Source organism: Limanda limanda, chromosome 21 (genome assembly GCF_963576545.1).
Source record: "Limanda limanda chromosome 21, fLimLim1.1, whole genome shotgun sequence".
Classification (NCBI taxonomy): Eukaryota; Metazoa; Chordata; class Actinopteri; order Pleuronectiformes; family Pleuronectidae; genus Limanda; species Limanda limanda.
The window spans coordinates 6,584,686-6,609,236 of record NC_083656.1 but is presented as its reverse complement, the minus strand read 5'-3'; the positions used below and the strand labels follow the sequence as shown (position 1 = coordinate 6,609,236).

Sequence of the window (24,551 nt, the reverse complement as noted above, 5' to 3'; positions counted from 1 at the left end):
AGAAAACGATACAAATGTTAAATAAGTAATTTTAATCCATTTGATGGCAAACAGAAAATGTTGAGGAGGTTGTGTTGTTTGATGGCTCTTAAAATATGATGGCTGTAAATCTTAAAAATCATAACCTCATTTGATCAATATGCTTAGTCCTGTATTTATCAAATAAACACAACCAGTTGTGTTCTTCAGACATTTTAACAAGAGCAGAGAAGTAAAGTTCTCCTCTGTAATCACTTTAATTCATAATGGCTTATGGTGCCATCCATCATATTTATCACTGCTGGATTGCTAACAATGGAAAGTCAGAGACACGGGGAGTGTTTGTTATGATGTCCACATGTTTTATCGCCTTTATGTAACTGCAGCCGTGCGATAAGCAACCCAACCTCCTCCTGCCTCGCTGCAGCAGCTCCTCCCTGTGCCGTGTGTCAGTGGAAGTGATCCATCGTACTTTGTGAAATCAAATTGCCTCACATCGTACCGACAGTGTAACCAGAGTGTTGTTTGTTTTAATGTCGCTACTGCGATGTGCGCTTGTGTTTTGTCTCCGTGTTTGTCCGGTTGTGTTGGGGTTCGATTCCTTCCGTTTGCTCTGGATTCATCATTGCTCAGTCATGGGGGGGATGAGAAAACTGTAACCTCTTTTCCTTCGAGACGGTTTAAGTGCCGTTTTGAGCCCAGCACTATAATCTCAAAGCATTTGTTCTTGTCGTGACAGCCTGAAAGAACAGAGTCTCAGCCGATCCATCTCTCTCTATGTACAGAGAAGTAAACAGTGACAGTGACGTAGTGATGTGGCTCTTTCTTGAGGAAACACAAACTGGTTCTAAAAAGTTGAGCCAAATCTGAACGAGGAGTAGCACCAGGTTTTGGGTTCTGTATCCACCTCTAAACTATATTGATTGACCTTTAAAATACACAAAGGATGCCAACATCTCATACATTCCAATCACAACACAATGTGCGCCTGTTCTCTCTGTCTCCCACAAACGCCTCACCTCCCTCCCTCCCTCCCTCCACCCCCCTCCGTACTGCAGTTGTCTGTGACCTTCGCTGGTGGCTGACTGGGCTCATCAGGGAAACAAAACAAAGCCATCTGGTTTCTCAGGCCCTGCGCTGCCCCCATGCTAAAAAACACATCGGGGGGGAAACTACCCTGTCCCGGGTCCCAGCTCCGCTTCCCTCCCTCCTCATCCCTCTGCTTGTCCCTGTCAGAAGACCTCACCGGTCATGGACCTTTAGAAACATCTCAAGCTCATAGCCTGCTCCTGTTGCTGCTGCAGCCGCCCCTTGAGCAAACTCTCCTGTAGTCAAACATTAACCAACGAGTCAGACATCGAGACATCCTGCTCCCGGACTGTCTCCACTTCGCCGTTCTCCACTCTCCACAAACACTTGACTTCTCAAACTGCCGAGTCGCCGGCGTCCGTCCCCTGTCTGCCTCCAGTCGGCTCCGGCTCAGTCCTCTGGCTACTGTCTGCAGCCCTGACAGCCGGGGTCATCTCTGCTGTTAAACCCTTTTCCCGAGGAACAGATTCAAACAAAGTTGTGTGTATGAATAGAAGAAGAAAAGTTGATATGTTTCTGTTTGTGGTTTTGGCTGCGATGGATGTGTAGGAGGACTGGAGGCAAGAGGGAAGAACTCCCTACTTCTCGCTCCTGTTTACATATAATAGACGTTTTTTCCTTGAGTAGCAGTAAAGTCCTCGGGGGGGATTTTGTTTTGCAGGAGCGTGATCACAAGCTCTGTGAGTAAAGTCAGGGATGAACCGGATCACTGCTGATGCTCGTTCCGTTATAATTATTCTCTGATTGTTCCCACGTGCGCAAAGATTTCCTTCCATTTCAGACGGAGCAGATAGAGGTGAGCTAGGGTTACAAAATAAAAGTCTTCTCACAGATGTAGTTAAGAGTTTGAGATTTATTCTCACAAACACACTCAAATGTTTCCACCAACTTTATAATATAATTGAGCAGAACACTAAACTCGACATGCAAACATCGCTTTAAGCTGCGCTCAACCTTTGACCTCATTAAAGTAACAAGAGAAACCTGGTTCCTCTCTTGGAATAATATTTTTAAAAGAAATATTTCCCAGATGCTTCTATTCGTCTTACTAACGACTTCACATTAAATCGAGAGCAACTACAACACCAATTAAAAGTTTTAACAAGGGTTGGAAATAGTGTGCAGGTGTTATGTTTATTAGACATTTGTTTTAATACGATTGCACTTGAATACATGAATATATTTGTCCTTCTGTTCACAATATTGCGGTTGAATTAGTTTGTGCGGCATCTTCGGCTTTTTGTTTTCAACACTCGATTAATCAACATAACAATAACATAACAATAATGTGTGCGCCCTCAGAAAACAACAACCTTCCCTCTCTTCTATTAAAATTAATTTGTTGTTGTGTGTATGTATCACAGATAACATCCTGGATGACAAGCCCGAGGGGAAGAGCCCGGCAGACAAAGAGGAGCAACCTGTGGATGAAATCCCAAAGAGGATGAAGAAGAGTGACAGCACCACGCAGAGCAAAGGAAAGGTACAGGAACCACGTTTATGTTTAAATATATTCTATAAATGGGTCGAGATGAAAAGAAAACATGTTCAGATTGAGTTCAGTGATATAAAGTAGGAAATTGTTTAATAATCTTCACATGTATGTCTCTCTCTCCTTTCTCCTCTCTCCTCTCTCCTCTCTCCTCTCTCCTCTCTCCTCCCTTGTCTCTCCTCTCTCCTCTCTCCTCTCTCCTCTCTTCTCTCTCCTCTCTCCTCTCTCCTCTCTCCTCTCTCCTCTCTCCTCTCTCCTCTCTCCTCTCTCCTCTCTCCTCTCTCCTCTCTCCTCTCTCCTCTCTCCTCTCTCCTCTCTCCTCTCTCCTCTCTCCTCTCTCCTCTCTCCTCTCTCCTCCCTTGTCTCTCCACTATCCTATCTCCTCTCCCTTTTCTCCGCTCCTCTCTACTACCTCATCTTTCCTCTCTCCTCTCTCCTCTCTCCTCTCTCCTCTCTCCTCTCTCCTCTCTCCTCTCTCCTCTCTCCTCTCTCCTCTCTCCTCTCTCCTCTCTCCTCTCTCCTCTCTCCTCTCTCCTCTCTCCTCTCTCCTCTCTCCTCTCTCCTATCTCCTCTCTCTTCTCTCTTCTCTCCTCCCTCCTCGATCATCTTCCCTCTCTCCTCTCTACCCTCCTCCCTTGTCTCTCCTCTCTCCTCTGTCCTTTCTCCTTTCTCCCTTCTCCTTTCCTCTCTCCTCTCTCCTCTCTCCTCTCTCCTCTCTCCTCTCTCCTCTCTCCTCTCTCCTCTCTCCTCCCTCCTCCCTGTGTATCTACAGACTTCACCTCCTGCTCCGGGAGCACATCACTGTCTCCTCTGGTTAAACGTTAACAGCGTTTCTCTTGTCCTGTGTCTCCCTGCTCCTGTAGGTGTTTGACATGGAGCTGGGCGAGGAGTTCTACCTCCCTCAGAACAAGAAGGAGAGTCGACAGATCGCCCAGGAGCTGTCCGACCTCGTCATCTACTGCCAGGCTGTGAAATTCCCGGGTAGAGAGAAATAGAATCATTCTGTCTCGTTGTCAAACACAATCCTTTCCCTGCTTCCACTCCTCATCGCTGATTGTTACTGTCAGCTCCCTGGCTTCTCTCTCACCTATGGGATTTCATTTTCTCCATCTTCCAACCTCTCCTCTTCTACTTTGTACATCCTATCTTTTGCATGATCTCCTCTTGCCTGCCCTGCTCCACTCTAACAGGATGTCCACTGTACGTTTGTAGCTATAGGCAACTTTTAATTTTAGAATTATACAACTGCTAATATGAGTAGGAGACAAGCGGTTTTTCGGCCAATCTGGATATCGCTTTAGTTTCAGAACCAAGTAAAACGTAGAATATATGTAGCCTCACCCGCTCCCATGTTATATTTAAGAGGTCAAACATTTCCCCAAGTTTCTGATGGCTGTTTTTTTTATTGCTTGATGACATTCAATATCCCCGTGTTCCACTGCGTTCTTCTCCCACACAGGACACCCACCAGGATGACCAATCTCTTTCTCCCCATGGGAAACACATGGTTCCTTTTTTGTGGTCACATGTGAGCCACCACTTTCTCAAGCAGACATATCAACGATTAAATACATTCTAAAAAAATTTAAAATCTTAATACATTAAAAAAAACGCTTTGTGCTCAACAGTTCAGGATGTTTGACTCTGTAGCCTCATAAAATTCCTCTTTATTTCCTCTTATTGGAAGCTATGTCCACTCCTTGCCCCCATTTATCTTCATCACAAATATTTCTTTTTGTCTTCTAAATATCCACCTCTTATCTCCTCTGTCCTCCCTCGAGTGTCCTCTCCTCCGCTCGTCTCCTCTTTGCTTTACGTGACATCTGCCCTCATAAACCCGCCCCTTGTTTCCACCAGTATTTTATTTGTTTACTGTTTCCAGGGACCTGAGATCTTGAGAGAGAAGCCAGGGCAACAGGCCTAGTGCAGGCAGACAGAGCGCTGCTGTGTATTGTCTGCAGTGCTTCCAGATGGACGGGCCACTTTTAAAACGAAATAAATCATCTTAAAAATACTTGGCAATTAGAATATTCATGGCACATTTTTCTTTCGGTCAAACCTTGGAAGAATGAAACAGATTTGACTGTGTTACATGCATCCGTTTATCATAAACAGATTTGTATTATTATAATGGACATAAGTTAACCCTAGATAATGTTTGGAATATTTTCAAAACGATAAAACACTTTTATTTGCTAACATGCTTAAACGACGCCTCTAGGACAAAAGAGCAAAATCCTCTTTATGATGAAGTGTCAGCTTTTAGAGAAATAGGATTTATGCGTTTTGTAAAACAGCTTGGAAGGAAGAAGGAAGAAGGAAACTGATCATTGTTGAGTCTTCATCGTGTCTGCGTTTCATTATTTACTTTCTCTCTCTCTCTCTCTTCTGTTTTCCTGTCGTGTGGGAAACCAGGCCTGTCCACGCTGTCTCCGGCCGGCTCCGGCAGAGGGAAGGACCGGGGGAAGAGCAGGAAGTCCATATTTGGCACGGCTCCGGCTCGCTGCGGCATAACGGGGGATGTCACGGCCCAGAGCCGCACCCCTGGGAAAGGTAGGCAGAACCCGGGGGTCGCTGTGTCTTAGTGTGAAACATGTTAATGTGACTAAGGAGGAGTGGGTGGATGTGAATTTGAATATGTATGAAAACAGTAGAAGAAAGAAAGACTCCCAATTAAACATAGACATCCTTCTAACTAGAACCAATAGAAAAGAAGATAGGCTTTAAAGACCTCTAACTCTCCCCTCTCCTGCCTCCAGGTGGCGCTGACCGGCTCAGCTGGGAGGAGCAGCAGACGTCGCCCACCCTCAACCCCCCCACCTCTCTCAGCGCCATCATCCGCACGCCCAAGTGCTACCACGTCTCCTCCGTCAACGAGAACGCCGCCAAGCGCCTGTACCGGCGCTACTCCCAGAAGCTGATCCACCACACGGCGTGCCAGCTGCTCCGGACGTATCCCGCCGCCACCAGGATCGACTCCACCAACCCCAACCCGCTGCTCTTCTGGCTGCACGGCATCCAGCTGGTGGCGCTCAACTACCAGACCGATGGTGAGGATGACACTCACAAGAAAACATCTTTTAATATTATTTTAATAAAATATCTAGTGGCAAACGCAGGCTGAATATAAAGATGGACGACATGACAGCTCATCAAAAGTGAAACCTCTTGATCGCCCTCTAGTGGCTGGCTGCAATGTCAGCGTTTGTATCCGGGATATTTTGGCTTCATTTCTTGATAGCGAGAGGACGTGGAGATGTGTCTTTCTTCTTTATTCACAGTCTATGATCCCAAGTAGTCACAAGTTGGAGATAAAGGAGAAATGATGAATGAAGAATGTTCTCTACTCGACACGATAATGTTATATTTTTACCTCAGAATCGGCAGAAATGCTTTAACTCTACCCGAGCCAACTTTCCACAACTTTAGATTAAATTTGGTGACGACACACAAGGAATCCAGGATATATCTTAAAAGTGACAGATAAAATGATTTGTTTGCTCTTTAGGGAATTATTCATCCCAAAGTGCTCTTCTTTTTGTAATCTAGTTTTCTTCTTAATCCTCTTCCTGCCTGTTTCTCTTTCTTCTCTCTGTTCTTTTCTCTTTTCTCTTTACCTCTGTCGCCTCTTGTCTGTGTTCGCCGTCTGAACTCAGACAGATTAACTTATTTTCTTTCAAAAAAATCTCTCCTCTCTTGTTCTCTTTTGATCCATGTGCACTCCCTTCCCTGTTCTTCTCTTCCGTCACCCCTTTGTTTTTATCCATCTGTCTCCACTTCTCAAATCATCACGTCGGGGTTTTTATTTCCAAAACACAAAACACGATCAACCAGTTTTGAGCAAGAAGACGCTGACATGTTCTCCTTTAGTCTGGTTCATCTACAACCACAAACAAACGATTTTAATGATTTCAACAATCAACAATAGAATCAATATTATCCTCCACGATTATCTTTATCTCTGTTGTCTTCTTTGCTGATGCTGGTATTCTGGACTTGAGGTTTCCAGGCTACAATTAAAAGCTCCATTGATTTCATCACCCTGTCCCCCCCCCCCTCACAGATCTGCCCATGCAGTTGAACACGGCGCTGTTTGAGGCCAACGGCGGCTGTGGCTACGTCCTGAAGCCGGCGGTGCTGTGGGACCGCAGCTGTTTGCTCTATCAGCAGTTCTGTCCGATGGATAGAGACGTGGAGAAGATGAGCCCGGCGGTCTATTCCCTCACTGTGAGTTCAAATGATGGACGGAGCCGAGCGGACGATCAATCACTTTGATGGCTTCCTCCTTGAGAGGTTTCTCTCTGCACTTTCACCCTCACTCCTTTTCATCCGCTCTCTTTTTGGTTTCCCGCAAATTCGATAATATTCCTACTCACCTCTTTTAAACTGTCAGGTGGGATTTCAGAAGTGCTGCATTTTAATTTTCCTACAAGAATCTGGACTCAGCTCTGTGCCTTTGATAATCATTTTTCTAATGCTGGTTCTACTTTTTTTGAAATAATTGCTTAATCATATATTCTACATCAGTTTGTATTTTCATTTATACCGTGCAACAGCGCCCTCTGCAGCTACACGTTAATTCTGTTGGGCTCTGTGTCCGAGCGATTAAAGGTTCAGTGTGTAGAATTTAGTGACCTCTAGTGGTGATGTTGCATGTTGCAGCTCCTGATGTGATAGTGTACTGGCTGAATAAATGCTGGTTTTTAAGTCTTTTTAACTCAGTATTTAAATTCAGCCTCACTCAGTTCCACACAGGATATCGTACCCACTCAGTGAAGTTACAAAGAGGAAGAACAGACATGCAGGAAGTCAACGAACCATCAGACTTATTTTGAAGCTGCTATTTTAAGGTTAAAAAGTTACGTAGCTTTGCTTTAAGCTCTGAAATCTTTCTCCGGTCTGTTTTCTATCGTTCCTCCTTCTACCTTCAGCGACTGCACAGACCTTCAGCCCATTAACGTGTGTTTGGACAGTTTTATTGTGAACTGATCTTTATGTGTTTTTCACTATTTGACAGTCATGAACCCAGTTAATTCTATTTACCAGTAAAGGAGAACAGGACCTCATAAAAGGTTTCCGTCCCCCGGCTCCACTTTATTTCTCTTGTCTGTGGTTTTCATCACTTTGCCTCATTCTCATGCATGTGTTTGAAAAAATGAAATTAAAGCCTGAATTTTATTGCACCAAATCGGGTTACAGGTTGTGTGTGTGTCTGTGTGTACGCGTGTGTGTATGTGTGTGTGTGTTGCCAGGTCAGAGTGACTTTGGCTTCAGGCCTTTTTTCCTCAAAAGAACTGAAAATAAGTCTGATTTAGAAAACAGGGCTGATATAATATCAACCAGTGTTTTTTCACACTTGACCTTATTTGATTATTAGCTCATCACGTCTCTTCTCTCTTCTCCTCCAGATTGTCTCTGGGCAGAACGTGTGTCCCGGTAACAGCGCCGGCAGCCCCTGCATCGAGGTGGACGTCCTGGGCATGCCCGTGGACAGCTGCCACTTCCGCACCAAACCCATCCACCGCAACACGCTCAACCCCATGTGGAGCGAGCACTTCCAGTTCACCGTGCACTTTGAGGACATGTGCTTCCTGCGCGTCGCCGTGGTGGAGAACAACAGCTCCCAGACGACGGCTCAGAGGACGCTGCCCTTGAAAGCTCTCAAACCAGGTACGAGTCTCAGGTGGAAGAATAGATCTGATGCAATAGAGGCTGTTTATATGAATTATAATGATACATAGGACATGGATGACGTTTAAACCATGTGATCAGACAAGAAAGAGAGTTTCCCTTTAATATGCCGGATTCTTTTCATCAAGATCCATAAATTCTTCCTGGGAAATTGATGTGAAGGTTGAAAAACAAAAATCCTGGTTCTGCTTCTTTGTCCAGATCAACACCAAAATGTATTAGATTATTTGTTTGGTTCACGTTATGTTCTACCTTAGTTTTGTGGAGATCTGTTTATTAGTTCTAGCATAATCCTACTGTCGAAAACAGAAAAAAAGGCAATAATCCTGTACGTTTTCAGGATTTCATAAAGAGTGGAATGTTTATGTGTTGTGTGTGTTTCAGGTTATAGACACGTCCAGTTGAGGACACAGCACAACGAGCAACTTGAAGTTTCCGGCTTACTCATCTACAGCCGCAGGATAGAGGAGGGTCCAACAGGGGGCGCCACTCCCTCATCCCTGGTAAGACTTTCAAACGTCACAGACTTACTCAAGTTTTGATGATGAGGACTCAAAAGAAATCCTGCTTTTATTGGATCGCTTTGTATTTGCTCTCTAAGGAGAAAAGTGTCAAATGAAGCAGAACCGTCGTGACTGTGTGTTTCTCATTAACCTGAGATTCTCCTTCTCCCTGCACAGCTGTTCAGCTCGGAGGAGAAACATGCGTCCCAGCCGCACTGGGTGACGGTGCACGGAGCTCCTGGTCCGGAGCCCTTCACCGTGTTCTGTGTCACCGAGCAGACCACCGCCAAGCAGCTGCTGGACACGGTCAGTTACTGAGAGATAAAGATTCACGACGCTTGAATAATGTGAGAGTAGAAACTCCCAGACGGATTTCTAACCCTCTCAGGAGATTTCCTATTCGTCACATTTTCCTGCTGAATTCTCTCCTGGGCTCATGTTCCCCTACATCTTCCTTTTCAGAAAATTAAAGGAGAATGTCCAAACTTCAGAGCATTACATTTTTCTTCTCACTTTCCCAACAGGTTGTGGCATCAACTGGGAATCCGTCCGATTACTTCCTGTGCGAAGAGCGGGCCCCTCTGTTGAAGGAGCGCAGTGAGGCGAAGCGCTGTGCTCAGCAGCGCCCCCTGGCTCCGGAGGAGGAGGTGGTCCGACTGGTCTCCAGCTGGAGCACAGAGGACGGATACGTGGGGAGGATCTACCTCAAAACAAGAGAGGAGGTCTGTGCAAAGTCTTTTTTCTCTAAAGAAATAACATATTCAGCAACTGTGTCTTTGGAAAAGTGGTAAAATATGAATGGGTTCTGTTATTTTTATCTGTTGAATGATTTAGAACAGTTTAATCTAAATGTCCTCTCATTAACTTCATCTATTATCCCAATTACTGTTATTAAATCCTACATAAAACTAAATTAACCTAATTAATGAAGCTGACTGGGCTACATTATGCAGTCTCTGTCTCCCCCTGGTGGTCTTCCTGTACAATTAATCCATATATTGTTGCTGTTTCATTTTGATTTCTTCCCACAGAACTTGAACGAGCTGAACACGGTGCTGGACGGAGAGGAGGAGGTGACTGTGGGGAGCAGAGAAGGAGGAGGAGGAGGAGGAGGAGCAGGAGAGGAAGACATGTTCTTTGTTCAGGTTCATGAAGTTTCTCCAGAACAACCGCACACTGTGATCAAAGCTCCTCGCTACAGCACCGCTCAGGACATCATCCAGCAGGTGAGGACATCCATCTGACCTCAAAGTTACTCAATCTGCTCTGAGGATACAGAAATCACACAAGATCGACAACGCAGAAGAAAAACACATTATAAAAGAAAGTATCACAAGATTCCTCTTCTTTTTCCCGTCTTGTCCAGTCTCTGTCGAAGGCCAAGTATTCCTACAGCATCGTCTCCAACCCCAACCCATGCGACTACGTCCTGATGGAGGAGGTGACCAAGGACGCCAGCTCGAAGAAGTCCTCGACCTCCAAGCCGCTGCAGCGCGTGCTGCTGGATCACGAGTGCGTCTTCCAGGCGCAGAGTCGCTGGCGCGGAGCGGGACGGTTCATTCTAAAGCTCAAGGAGCAGGTAGCTCTGAACGTGGCGGCTGGGTTTTAATGACTTTGTGTTTTCTGCATGGCTCCTGCACATATTCCTCCCTTGAAAAACACATGAGCTGCTGTCAAATTCAAACTAACTCTGTTTGTGCTTGTACAAAGTCTGTTTCTGTGTTGTGTGATATTTATTGTGTTTGTGCTTTTTATCCTGTCGCTGCTTCCCTCGTGTGTTACTGTTTGTTGTGTGCTTCCCTGCTTTGTATTGGTGACTTATTGTGTAGTGTGAAGTTCTGTCTGTGCAACCTGATCATGTTTTATTAGTTGTGTGTCTGTCTTGTGTTTATTTGACTCGTTTAATACGCTTTTCTACGCCTAAAGCCTTTTTCACTGTGAACATTAAATATATGAAATTGAAATTGTTCATAAGAATAAATATTTAGCATTTTTTAAACATCAGTTGTTTTTTTACAGAAAAAAGTTACACAACCTAAATAAAACTTATAAATTCTTGTTTGCCCAAAAAATTTAGAATACCTGCATCTCTCTGAATTCTTAAGAAACCTCCAGACACATTTCTGTATGTTCTTCTACGAGCGTCAGTAACACGAGGGCGTCTCTGCTTCCAGGTGTCGCGGGAGGACAAGAAGAAAGTCATGTCCTTCGCCAGCGAGCTGAAGAAGCTGACCAGCCGCAGCCGCAGCATGACCACGGGCGGGGGGGGAGTGGACGGCCCGGCCCAGAGTAAGGATGAGCGAGCTGCATGCTGTGTGGCTCTGACTGAGCTCCAGGAGTGAGGCTCACACTCTGCCTGCTGTCTGTGCATGGGAAGGCAACAGAGGTACCTACACTAAGTTGTCTCTAACATCTAACTAAGAAAATAATTCAACACACAAACTAATAGTAACTATATTAAACTTTGTGTATTCAATAATAAAAACACTAATTTTGCAGGAAGGATTTGGTGTAGAATGGATTTTGGTCCATTTTCCAGCTGTTCCATCACATATTTCTATTTTGAAGTTTTAATATCTTTAACATCGTGTGTCCTCCATGTTGGTGAAATAACCCCACTGTTTGTGTGTGATGTAACAGAAAGATCCTCGGTTCATGTGCTGTAAGATATTTAGGTTTAGTCCAAACCTGTCGGTGCTAAAGTTAAGAAATGGGTGTTTAATCAAAGGGAAACTGAAAAAAGTAAATAATAGAAATACCTCAATTTGTAACAACAAAGACAAAATACTTCAATTGGTCACAAAAAATACTTCAATTGGTATTTATTTGGTAATTAATCAGGATTTTTTATTAAAGTTAACATGTTTATTTACCACCATTATTTTTTTGTTGTTGGACGAACACTTTTCTTTCCCAGTGACGAGCTGGAGCTTCAGAGGAGATGTTCTTAATTACACCCAAACAAAGTGGTTCAGTAGAAGTTGATGAGAAACACTGGAAACCAACACACTTCACCGGAGGTTGTTTAGTGTCGTTAATTATTCAGATGCTTCCAGAGCTGAACTTCTGTCTCGCAGAAGAAAAGAACTTGCTCAATTTTAACAAACCCAATAAAGGACGTTGGAGTGAATTCATTCCAAATAGGATAATTATAATAAAAAGGGTTGTATGAGGCTAAATGGCCGTTAGCACCATTTGATATGCGAGTTTGAATAATTCAATCATTTGAAATGTCAAGAGGAAAAACTCAGAACAAGAGTGACGTGAATTTCTAATGAAATCCAATATTTTTCAATTGACTTAAAAGTCTAATATGAATAATTAACAATTCAAAGAACTGTCCACTCTCATATTTCAATATTTACCCATCGGCAACATTGATCCCTTTGTAGAACAGATGGATTCACTGTGAAAAGGTTGGACTCATCTCCTGAGTCTTTAAACCCGATGTTGTTTTGTCTAAGTCTTGGATCTGAATGTGCCTGTGTTCCCTGCAGGGTACATGTCTGCAGCTGCAGGTCTGAAGGCGTGGGTGGCCGAGGGCCGGGTGGGGGCCGGGAGGTTCCTGCAGTCCTCCTCCACCTCCCTCAGGGGGCAGTTCCCACCTATTCACCTGCCCACCTCGACCCTGACCCCCCTCGTCTGGAAGCTTCACCTCCTCAGGAACTGGAAGATCCACAAATGAATTCCAGAGCGAGAGAGACACTTCTAAACTTGGAGATTTGCCCCCCCGCTCCCTTTTGCAGGAGAGGCAGTGGTTTCGGTGAGTTCGCTCCCCTCTGCCTCCTGAAGGAGTCGGACCCGGCCTTACGGAGGTCCGGGTTCGAGCCGAGCCCCAGAGACGGGTCAGGCTGAGCAGCCACTTTGCTTGGTTGGACGATGGAAAGGAGTTTGTGGCGTCGTGGGGGGGGGGCTCCGGCTCATCTTGGTTTATTGCTTGTCGTGCAGCTGCATGTTTGGAGTCCAGGATCTGAAAAACTATTTGTGCAAATAGGTTCTCTGAGATTTTTCTGTTTGGACGATATTGAAATGCATGTTCTGGGTTATTTCAACACTACGTGGTGGGTTTACCTTTCCTGTCTGTGGCCGCTGAGGGACCTGGACTCACGGCCCTCATACGTATTCATGAAGACGTTTGCATCAACAACAGCCCCAGGAAGTAAAGGATGGTGGAAGTCATTAAATGAAATCCACTAACTTCTCTGCACAGTGCAGACAAATCAAAACCCCAGTGCAGGTATTTATGTGTGAAAACACCAAAGTGAGACCTGGAAGAAAATCAATGTCTTATTTTGTCGTCTAAACACGAAGTCTTTGAGATTGTATTTGTGCAAATGGATTCCTACAAACCAGAGTAGCAGCTGCTTTTGTTGAAGCAGATGAACGGGAGGAATTTGACTTCCCTGAGTTTACTTTCCGAAGAGCCTTTTATTTTCCATCTCTCCCCCAAATGTAGACGGCACAGGACACGTAGTCCAAACGGCCTCAGGATTGAAGGAGTTCCGTGTTGAAAGAGTTGATTCAGGGAGAATTCTATCGAATGGTCTGTTTTCCTCAAAGGGCTGCGGCTTGTAATTGGAGGAATAAAACCTCTATATTAGTTTATTTTGTATCTTCCTGGCTTCCCTAAAAGAAAGCACCCGGCAGATGGAGGGAGATCTGCTGAGGGATGAAAAGGAAGTGGAGGGTGGAGGCGGTTTTCTTTAGGCCGAGGGCGTCGAGGAAGGAGTCCGACAAGCTGGCTTGTACGGTTCCTTTCTTACTTTTCCAGTTTCCCAGTCCTGTTCGGGCACAGGGACGGAGCAGCAAGATGTTCTCATGTTTATTCAGATACTCAGCGACGCTTTAGCCGTCTCCGGCCCACAATGCATCGCAACATATTTCTTTAAGGCAGTGTGGATGTGCACTTGTGTAGAGGAAACTGTGGATCAACTTTTAATCACAGTTGTTGGTAAAGTTTTTCTCCCGCGTTGCCTCAAAATGTAAAAAACACTGCCTTGAACTTTTGCTCATTTTATTGCTGTTTCTCTGACTAAGGTCTTGGAATTTTGGTTCAACCGTCACTGTCCATGTTATTTAAACAAAGATCTTATCGTCTTATCGTCTTAGCAACAGAACTAAGTAATAGAAAAATTAAGAAAACATCTTTTTTATTGAGAAATTCTACGTGTAACTAGGACAGTGAAACGTTTTGATCGTCACCCTGATACAATATACGAGTGTTGGTGCCTTCACTCTAACTTTTCAATGAAGTAGAAAATTCTAAATACACATGAATTATGATAATTAAAAATCCTATTTGTTCAATGAGGTTCGATCCTTTCAAGGACTTTGAGGAAAAACATCTCAAGCTGATTTTTAGAGAAACAGCCTTTTCTTCTGCAAACAGCATTTTGCACATTTCGTTTTCCTCTTGCTGTTTTTCTTCTGTGTTACTTTTTGACAGAAACATGATTGTTATGATTTTTTATTTTTTATTTTGTCTTCATCATTGTATTTATTCATTTTTTGGGGCCAGTTGTGAAATTCATTTTGAAGGCACAAGATAAATATTTGGGCAGTTTTATTCTTTTATTAATCTTGATCTGAATAAGTCGTCTGAGCCCAAACTTCCCCCAACACAATGATTTGCATTGAATTGAACTCTATCGGCCCAGATTTCCTGTTCTTGATTCAGCGCGCAGCATCTTTATAGATCACTAATATTGATCGACTTGTAATTGATGATGATTGTAGAGTAAATGTTTTACTCACTGATCATTTCAGTTTTCTTTGAAACTGTTGTAAAACTTGATTTATTTGGGGCCACTTTTCCCAATTTGTTCTGTTTTGACTTGTAACATGTCAATATTTATAAATTTGTGTTTTTTCTAGAAGACCTTTCCCTTGTTTCTCTTGCATCTTAGTTCAGATCTTCCGAAGAAACTAATACTTTACATTCAAAGTAAAATGTGGAAAGGAAGAGAAGGCCTGACTAGATTAATATGGCATATTCACAGTTACTCTACTACAGTGACAACTCTCATATGTTTCTCATATTAACTCTGAAAAACTAATTTCTTGTGAGTTGTGTAACTCCAACTAGCTAAAAGCATCACCTCGATCAGAATGTGTTATGCTTTCGTAAATTTCCTCCGTTATTTCTCACCCATTCCAAAAATGTTTCATTCATTTAAAACCTTCTTAAACCTTCAGGTAGTAAACAACTCAGCTATTTAAAATGCAGGAAATAGAATTTGAAATCCGGGACTTTTTCTTTTAATTGGCAGAAATGTGGCCACAGTCCATGAGGAAGAAATGAATTGGACTTTCTGTGCTTCTTAGCTTTATTTGTCTTTGCTCAGTGCCGAGTAACGTTAGAATTTTAGTGCAATAGTGATGTTCTGTCACTTCAACTCTTGAGGTTTTATCGTCTTGACGTCACTGATGTGTTTTTAACTCTAATTCTTTATTCCTGATCCCGACTTGGTTCTTTGAATGAGTCGAATCTGACAAAACTCACGCACAAAGATTTCACCTGTTGGTCCCAAGGCAGCAGGACGAGCCCTGAACGTAACTGTAATGAAGTGAGATTCGATTCTGTTGTCACTGTTATCAGGAAGAAAACATGTAGAAATGTCATTATGCACAAGAAAAAAAAGATTGTACTATAGAAACTGGTGATTATCTATAACTAACCAGTGATATGTATGTATAAGCGTGTGGAGTCCACAGTGACTTCGAACAGGAAGGGACGATTTCTGTAATATTTCTGATTCATCTGCTTCATCCCATCCTCACGTTCTGTTTTCCTCCTCTAACCTGTAGACCTCATTTTCTGAATGTAACATGTTCTTAACGTGTTGAACCTGAGACACGTGTGTGTGTGTTTGGATGTTATTTATTTGAATGTGAAGCCCTGGTTGGCATTTCTCTGTTGTTGTTTATGTAAAATTTCCTGTTAGCAGTTTTTTTTTTATTTATTTCAGTACGAGAGAGGATAAACTCTCCACTGCCCTAATTTGACTAAAACGTATTTAGAAATGTAAAGCAATATTTGACTTTATGTGTAAAATATTCAGTGCAGTATTCTTGTGTCTGGCATGTGCACTATACCCTCTAATATCCACTATCCACGCTGTGATGGGGCTGTCAAGTGAACATTTGTCTATTTACTTGAATTTTTCAATGGATTATAGTCGGTGGATTTGTTGTGTACCAGGATCATAATAAAAACACAAATACGTAACTGTCTTGTTTATCACTGTGTGCGTTTGTAATGTGAATGTTCATATGTGAGCTACTTTCCATTAGATCTCCATGAGTCCAAGTGAATTGTGCCAGATGTTCCAGTCACCGTGGCCTTGACGTTGGACCTACAGGCACCAAGATCTAATCAGTTCAACTTTAAGTCCAAGTGAATGTTTTTACCAAATTTGAAGAAATTCCCTCAAAGCGTTTTGGAGAAACAGCATTCACAAGGCAAAGAATTTGCTTTTTGATCCACCGTGACCTTGAAATTTGACTTTTGGCCACCAAAATCAAATCATTTAATTTTTCATTCTAAGTGAATGTTTGTACCGAATGTGAACGAATTTCCTTGAGGCATTCCAGAGATATTACATTCACAAGGCAAACAATTTGCTATCTGAGGCCTCCACGACCTTTGACCACTGAAATCTAATCTGTTCATTGAAGTGAATGTTTTTACCAAATCGGAAATTATCTCAAGGCGTTCTTGAGATGTTGTCTTTCACCTGTAACATAATAGGCGACTACATCCTGGTGCTTTATAAAGAAATGGGAGACAGAGCAGAGTCATTTGTCTGCTGTGAAACGACCTCATGCTCAGTATAAACGTTGGTACGTGATGATTGGAGAATTTCTCTTTGTCTCTCTGCAGCTTTGAATGACATCATGAGCTCAAACAAAGGAAAAGAAGAAAGGAAAGTTTCACAGCGAGTCCCCCCTTAGTACAGCCTGTCAGTAAACTTCCTGTTGAATGAACAAGAGCCAAATTATGCTTTTTTTGGGGGGTAATTGTACCTTTGAATAGCATTCAGGCCACTAATCAAGTCTTTTGTGTCCGTGGCATAAATTAATGAGCCAGGGTTGAGTCTGCCTCCTCCTGAAAAGCACAGTGGACTCAGGAGTCGCTGACGTAATCAGCCCATTTATTTGAATCAATAACGGCGGCTCAGACGGGCCCTCTCTTCCAGAAGCTGTTTAAAATACTGCTCTCCGGTACAGTCGGCTAATTCCAGGTGATAAGGAGCGAGCGCTCTCGTATCGCCACCGGAGCTGCTCCCTCTGCTGACTTCCCTAATGACGAATTATGCAGCCATCAAATTAAATGTGAGACTTTTAAAACCTGGTAATTCTGCAGCTTAATGGTGCGACTTCTTTCAAACTTCAGCTAAAACAATTCACAGGAAAGTATCTCAGAGTTTCAAATGTCCCCACCCCCCCACACACACACTTTTACTTGGAGGAACTTTGTGTTGTGTTGAGAGGGAAATGAAAAGTGAAATATTCTTTATTCAACAGCATCTGTGCAGAAGAGTTTTAGGATCAGATCAGACTTATGCGAAATAATAAAACATCAAAATGTACAGAAGTAAATACAATTTTATCCAAGGGAGATATTTGTATTTCATGAAAAAGGCTGAAATGTGGAGGATAAAGTTGAAATCTCAACACCTAAGTTAAACTAATTCAGAGGAAGATTGATCTTGAATTTTTGAATAAAAGCTGAAATGTCAAGAACAAAAAGTAAAAGTTGAAATTTGACACTAAAGCAAAATAATATTTTATTTATTTCATAAAAAAGTTTAAATGGCTAGTTAAAAGTCTCAATGTTGAAAATATAGTAAAACTAAATCGGAGGATATTTTGTATTTTGTGAAAATGTCAAGAATGTGATTTTGAAGTTTTAAGTTAGAAGAAGGAATCTGAGAAATCAACATCTTTAATATAAATTCTAGAGAACAGACACCGACTCGGAGATAAATTTAAGCAAACACCACATTTCATTGGATGAAATAGTTTTTTTTCATTTTATTTGGATTAATCTGCCAAGCAGCTTGACAAAGATAAAAAGGCAAGTTTGAACAATACAAGACGTCATGTGTCAATGAAAAGTTTCAGGCAAATTCAAGATGAGTCTCACCGGCAGCCGCGGATGAACCGGCTGCAGTTCCACAAAGAGCCACCAGTCGCTTAAAGGGCCGTTAAAGTTCATAGACTGTTTCCTCGAGTTCGTTTCTCCATGTGTCTCTTAGCAAAGTAGAAATATAACAAGTTTTCTCATTCTGGGTCACGAAGGCTTTCTGCAGCTCTGTTGGGCTCGAGGGGATGCTCTGATTGGACGACTGAGAAGTCACGATACGGACGTTTGAATGAGCGAACTCGACAAATAACCAATTAGATGCCGAGTTACTTTTTTTTCTTTTATTTCACGATAAATCAATCGCCTGGATTTCTTCAAACTGGATTGGAGCAAACCCGTTAGTTCAACAACCAATCAGCAGAGATGGAATCTGAACGCTGAGATGATCTTGGCCAATAAGGAGCGAGCTCAGTGTCAGTCAGAGTTTGGTCATGGGGATGTGAAGGTTGTTCCACGGACCCATCCAGAGCTCCTCCTCGTCCGACTGCGTCCGGTCGCTCGGGCACTCCAGCGGCTCCCTCATGACCAGGCCGTCGTCCTCATCCTCCTCCCCGACGTCCACTCGCGACTCTCTCTCTCCCTCTCTCAACTCGCCCGTCTCCGCTGTGCTCTGCGGCTGCTGCTGCTCGCCGCCGCCCTGCGCCGCTTTGAGCAGGTTGGACTTGGACGCGGCGCTCTCAGGGCCCGTGTTGCCGCCGCCGGTCGAGCCCAGAGAGACGCTGGATTGTCGAGTGTTGAACACGTTCACTGTTTTGTGGTGGTCGGCGTTAGACAAAGAGGAAGCGGCCGTGGCGGACGCGGCCACCCCCGAGCTCTGGAAGGTGCGCAGCGTGTGGCACCCGCCGTCCGCCGCCGTCCTCGGGTTGTTCAGAGGCACTCGCTCCTCCAACGTGGCGGCCATTTTGTCCAGTTTTTTAAAGTGCTTGGCCAGCCGTGTGCTGAAGACGGGGGAGGCGAGTTTGAGGTTGTTGTTGGTGGTGGCGTGCGGGTGCGTGGGCAGCGTGGCGTTGACCGAGCGCCGGGTGCGGATGATGGAGCCGTTCTGCGCCATGTAGACGCTGCCGTTTACGTTGGCGTGGCTGTTGACGGTGGAGGACAAGCGGCTGCGCTGGGGATCGGGCAGGCTGTCCTCGCCGGTGGAGCTGGTCTCATACTCCCGATCCGTCACCAACTTGATCCGATGTTTTCTGCAGCCATGCTGGAAACACAAATAATATGAGGTGAAACTGGGAAGTCTTTAGAGAAACATGATCAGTGCTGCTAAGACCTCAGAAGCTGTGGAGGCCGTGCAATCTACCAAACAGTTGTTAAGAGATTATATTAAGGTGGATGTCAAAAGTGAAGCCAAAGTGTCTTGATTGCCCCCTGGTGGCTGAATGCAGTACAGATCATAAACCACAATTTTCTCACAATGTTATCTGTTATCTCAGGTTGTTCTCATTACACTGATGTATGTTTACATGCTAATTCTTCTGGTAATTTTGATTTTAATCAGTTGCTTGATGTATTTGGAATATTTTTGTTCATAATGAAGGGTCGTTCACTCACACTGCAAAAAGAAACACTACACAGCAAACAGAGTGACGTGCAGCAGTGTTTAGTCCTGATGTTAACTGTGAAGGCAACTCAGAATATTTTTTGGGATCATGTGTTGCTGAATTTGAGCATTACAGAAAAATAAAGGAAATGCTTTAAGGAGTTAAACTTTATATGATCTGTATAACATGGGTCAGAGAAAACACTGCATTGTTTGGAAGAAGATAAAGGCTGAAGTGACAGTAGCTGACCTGCTATCACACAACACTACCTCATATTTTCCATTATACTTCAGTAGAATAGAAAAAAAGATATGTTTTCTGCAGACAACAACAGGTATCGGAAGAAGAGAGAAGGGGAGAATAATAGACAGATGAAAAAAGCTTGATCAAACGTTGAAGGAGCAACACAGAGAGGTCAGTGAATAACAAGATAATCTCTGAGCAACAAGCAGCTGGAAGAGGAGTCTGCGACAAAAGGAAGAAGCAGCCGAGTCGGTTACTTCAACGTAAGCAGAGCTGTGATAAAAGAAGACGAGTGGAGCTGATTGAAAACACACAGAGAGAGACGGAGCGCTGGGGGGGGGGCAGCGGAGGACACGCTGACGAATTCGACCCCAGCGGACGTAAATCACAGCAAACAAGAAAAAGAGAGAAATATTACAGTGATAAATCTCACTCAGGTGAAGATTTCACTCCCGACTCCAGACGTTCTCACCAGGATCTTACTTATAGGTTCACAGAATGAGACGGGGGGGGGGGGCAGACGAGGGCCTCATCCGCATCTCAATCAGCCGTCTCATTTTCCAAACAGCCCTCTTCTTCATCCTGCTTTCCTTCCCTGGCATGACCCCTGCTCTCCTCCTCTTCCTCCTCCTCCTCCTCCTCGGCGTCCTCGATGATGGGTGACAAGTCGTCCGAGGTGTTGCTCACGCCCGATCTGACGTCTGATTGGCTGAGGCTGGAAGTTCGCTGACTCGATGAGGACTTCTCCGATCGACTCTCTTCCCCTGATTCCTCCTCTTCCTCACTCTCCTCCTCTTCCTTTATGGTTTCATGTGAGGAAGGTGGCGGTCTAGAGCTTTTGGGCCTCGAACTAGAAACTGTAGAACGTGAATATCTTGAACCTCTCTCCACCTCTTTGCTCCTCTCTCTCCGTCTGCTCATATTCTTTGTCTTTGAATTGGCTCTTTTACTTCTACTCCCGTTGCTTACCGCAGATCTTTTACTCACACCCCCCTCTGAGGGTTTGCTTCTAGATCTGTTCTGCTCTTCGTCATTCTCCAGCCCCGACTCCTTGTCTGACTCTGACCTCCCTCCCTCCTCGTCTTGGCTTCCGCTCACGCCTCTGTCTGGAGTTCTCTCTTCCCTTTCCGTTCCCGACTCGGACTCGTGCGTATCCGTCTCGGTGTCAGATTCGGTTCTCTCGTGCTCGGCCGTCACAGAGGACGCCGGGCTGCTGGCATCCGAGAGACTGAACTCGGACTGCGACTCCCTGCTGCCACTTCCCGTCTCCGAGTCGCTGTTGTGAAATCTCTTTCCTCTCCTCCACCGTCTCCCGGAGGACCTATCCTCCTCTCCCGACTCCCACCTCCTCCTCCTCGCCTCTCCTGCGGCTCTCTCGTACACTGACGCAGACACGCTCATATCTCCTAAGGAGCCGTGCGTCCTCCTGTGGTTCTCCTCTCCTCTCTCCCAGCTCGGTCCATCACTCCACTGGTCGCCTCCCACCCTGCCCGGTCCCTGGAGCCTTCTGGCAAGCGAGATAAGACTCAGGGCCTCGCTCAGCCTTTGTTTCACTGGGGGGGGGTTGTTGGCTTCCAGGGAGGACTGGAAGAAGCTCTCGTCGATGACCAAGCTGCCGTCCGTGCCGAACGAGCGGCCAAAGGAAGACAAGCCGGGGAGCTCTCCTCGGTGCTCTGGCCTGACGCCTTCTCTTCCTCCTCCAACATTTCTCAACCCATTGTTTATCACGCCATTTCTGTGGCCTCTCCCCCACGTTTCCGTTTCTCCCCGGGCTCCTCTTTCTCTCCCTCTTTCTATGAAATCCTCTCTTTCTCCTTTGTTTTCCCTTCTCCCTGACTCCCCCCTCTCAAACCCCTGGCCCGATCCTTCCTCCCTCCTCTCTTCCAGCCTCTCTCTACCTCCGTCCCCCGCATCCATCGGTCCGATCCTGGCTTTGTTCCACGGTGGGTGGACGGCAGGAGGCTGTCCAGGTTTCTTACTCGCGGTGGACAGCAGTGTGCTCACTCTCGCCGCCGCCTTCAACCTGGCGGCCACACTCGGGCCTTTGGACTTTGTGTTGAAGGTCGTGGCAGCAGCCTCCGGGGGGGGTTGTCTGTCACCCTCACCTCTGGGGGGGGCTCCTGAGGTGTTTCTAGGGGGCGGGATATGTGGAGGATGGGGCTGGAGGTGTCCAGGGGGAGGGGCTAATCTAGCTCCTTGAAACTGTCTCCTCCCCTGATGATGTGAGTCCAGAACCGAATGAGAACATTTAGGAAAGGGACAAATGGGAAAAAGTCAACTGCACAAACCATCACTGTTAACGTCAGCAGGATTAATAAGAGCTGGTTTTAAAACTAAACCTCACATTCGTCCCAAAGACTTTCATGGATTGCTCGTGCTATTAAATATTCTATGATACAAACGATGGATTCCTTTTTTCTGCCATTTATTTGCTTTCAAAAAAAGGAAGCCCGCTGGTAAAAGACTGCAAAATCTACAAATTTAAATAAACTCTTGTTTGACAAAATATCTTCATTTGGTTTCTTGGAAGCGGTAAGAAGAGAAGCTCATATTTGATTAATCTCAGATATAGTGATGAATTATATATTTAGCCGGACCACCACTAAGTTTTTCTAAACAACATTTCTCTCCTGGAGTTTACTTTGGATGAACAGTTTTCCCTGTTGTTAGAATACTGAGCAAAACAAGTAGATTCCATTGTCTTCTATCACATTGTGGATGCAGGTAGTGGCCCCCTTGTGTTAGTCACGGTCTGTGTCCTGGTTTTTACAGAGATGTTCTGTGTTTACCTCTGCGTCAGACTCCTGCGGGCTGTAGTAGTAGCTGCCGTCATCGTCCACAACAACTTCTCCATATTCATCGTAGAGGCCGGAGGGGGAGATCAGCTTCCTGCGACTCCCGTACTGAGGCAGCTCGTACCTGGACGGAGGCAGGAGGAAAACACAGAGCTTAACAGATAAGAAATAACCATAAGAGGCTGTACAGAGCAGGAATTGCTAATTCTCAAGTTTACCGCTATTTATTACAGGTTATTTTAGAGGTTACAGCACAAAAACCTCAGTCGATCCAAAGTGAAGACACGACAAAACTTTGTTACACAAACTAAACTTGCACTTGGCTGCTGCTTTTTCCACCAGCCACTCAAAGCAGGCACACGCCGGGCAACACTGCAGTTCACGCCGATGATAAGCGGCGACTAATGACTCCTTAGCGAAGCTGCGTAATCACAAAGGAGCCACTTTGTTGCCAGGAGACATTTTGTTTGCCGAAAAACACTGGAATCGATTTTCCTCCCTTTTGTCCCTCTTTGTTGCCGGTTTCCGGGAGCTCTGCCTGACTCCAGCGGCCAAGAAAGCTGTAATGTGCATCACGACTCGGGCCCGGCGCCCTGCAGCGAGCCGCTCGGGGGGGCCAACCAAGTCAGAAAACATACATTTTAAATGCGATCCTGGAAACAATATGTCCCAGAGTGATTAAAGTAACAAATCTGCTGGAAGTCCTCTGGCTTCCCTCCATTCCCGAGTTGGGGAGAGAAGTTGTGTAATCGCTGTGCTTACAGTCAACCGGGGATAGAAGTTGTCTCCCCCCCTTACATTAAGCAGCCAAGTAATAAACAAATGGATGCGGCACGTCGGTGACGGATGTGCTCGGGGGAGAAAGAGGGAGGAAGAATAGAGGGAAAAAAGGACACAAAGTGAACCGATGAAGGGTCAGAAGAGAAAGACCAGTCATAAAAACGTGACATAATCCTTATAGCTCGACCTCCACAAGCTAATGTAATGAGTCTTAACCTCTCACTTAAACCTGCTGATGGGATTTCACAGTCATTAACCCCTGGACTGACACTGAAACACACACACACACAAGCACACACACACACACACACACGCACTCACACAGTGTTCAAAGGCTATGTTAATGCTTTGCTTTCATTCTCTTCCTTTTATCCTTTTCTTTCTCACTCATCCACCACCAGGGGGAGGTAATGACATGATCTTCAGTTGCCAGAAACCACAGCCAACACACACCTGTGTTTTTATGGATCCGTGTGTGCCTACACAAAATGGTCCAAACTGACCAAGAGTATTACTGCTAAGAATATGAAACACTAAATGAAACTTTGAAATGAAATATGATTTATTCAATTCTGTCATTGATCCAAAGTTCAAAGATGAATGATGAAAATTGCTCGACTTATTTTTTACCAAATTACTTTTGCGATGCTGATGGACGGTGGAGAAAACCTGGGATATTGAGTTTGTTTTTTCAGGATGGATGATTCATTATTTCTACTTTCCATCTGCTCTACACGTAGAATAGTTGTGTAATGTAATCTGGGAAGTCGCCCTTTAATAAACTCGGGCACAGCCATTTCCTGTGATGGAGAGGAGCTTCCTTTATCGTGGACCTTGGGCTTTATAACTTTGCAGATCTTTTATTTTGCCAAAAAAACTAAAACTTTAACACACTAGACTCTAGTGTGTTAAAGTTTTAGTTTTCTTGCGAAGTACCTAGAGGAAAGAAAAACTGAAAAATACATCACACGTCTCCTTGTGTAATAATTGAGCTTTAGACTCACAGGAAAGCAGTTTTGTTGCCAGACGAGCTGCTTCTGCCCCAAAAGCTAATTGGCTGCGTGCTGTAGTTTCATAATACGTTACTGTCGGCTATTCCTTGAATATTCTCATCCGTTGGTGGTAATAACTTCATGCACCTTGCACCTTCCTGACAAACAAGTCTGAAATGCAGATTTATCTTTTTGTTCTTTGAATCCATCATCCTGTTAGTAAAACGTAGCTGATGGTGCCAGATTTCTCGTCTCCTCATCTATTTATTATTTACAGTGGAGCCCTAACTCCATCTATCAG

At 44.5% G+C, this 24,551-nt stretch overlaps 2 protein-coding genes across 2 annotated transcripts in view; one reads left to right on the top strand and one right to left on the bottom strand.

Annotated features, from left to right (window-relative positions):
* Positions 1 to 12,320, top strand: part of plce1 (phospholipase C, epsilon 1) — a gene marked incomplete in the record, with an annotated part of 69,674 nt that extends 57,354 nt beyond the window's left edge. Inside the window, 13 exon segments of the mRNA XM_061094397.1 lie at positions 2,433 to 2,551; positions 3,424 to 3,541; positions 4,976 to 5,113; positions 5,320 to 5,610; positions 6,624 to 6,787; positions 7,969 to 8,230; positions 8,636 to 8,754; positions 8,932 to 9,060; positions 9,279 to 9,476; positions 9,786 to 9,980; positions 10,121 to 10,333; positions 10,929 to 11,140; positions 12,252 to 12,320. Coding sequence (XP_060950380.1) covers positions 2,433 to 2,551; positions 3,424 to 3,541; positions 4,976 to 5,113; positions 5,320 to 5,610; positions 6,624 to 6,787; positions 7,969 to 8,230; positions 8,636 to 8,754; positions 8,932 to 9,060; positions 9,279 to 9,476; positions 9,786 to 9,980; positions 10,121 to 10,333; positions 10,929 to 11,096 — 2,114 coding nt within the window.
* A 6,000-nt stretch (positions 12,321 to 18,320) lies between these two features.
* Positions 18,321 to 24,551, bottom strand: part of LOC133028213 (protocadherin-15-like) — a 119,436-nt gene continuing 113,205 nt past the window's right edge. The window contains exons 39-40 of the mRNA XM_061095406.1: positions 22,473 to 22,602; positions 18,321 to 19,100 (exon numbers count right to left, since the gene is read on the bottom strand). Of these exons, the coding sequence (XP_060951389.1) occupies positions 18,321 to 19,100; positions 22,473 to 22,602 (910 nt within the window). The remainder of the gene's footprint in view (positions 19,101 to 22,472; positions 22,603 to 24,551) is intronic.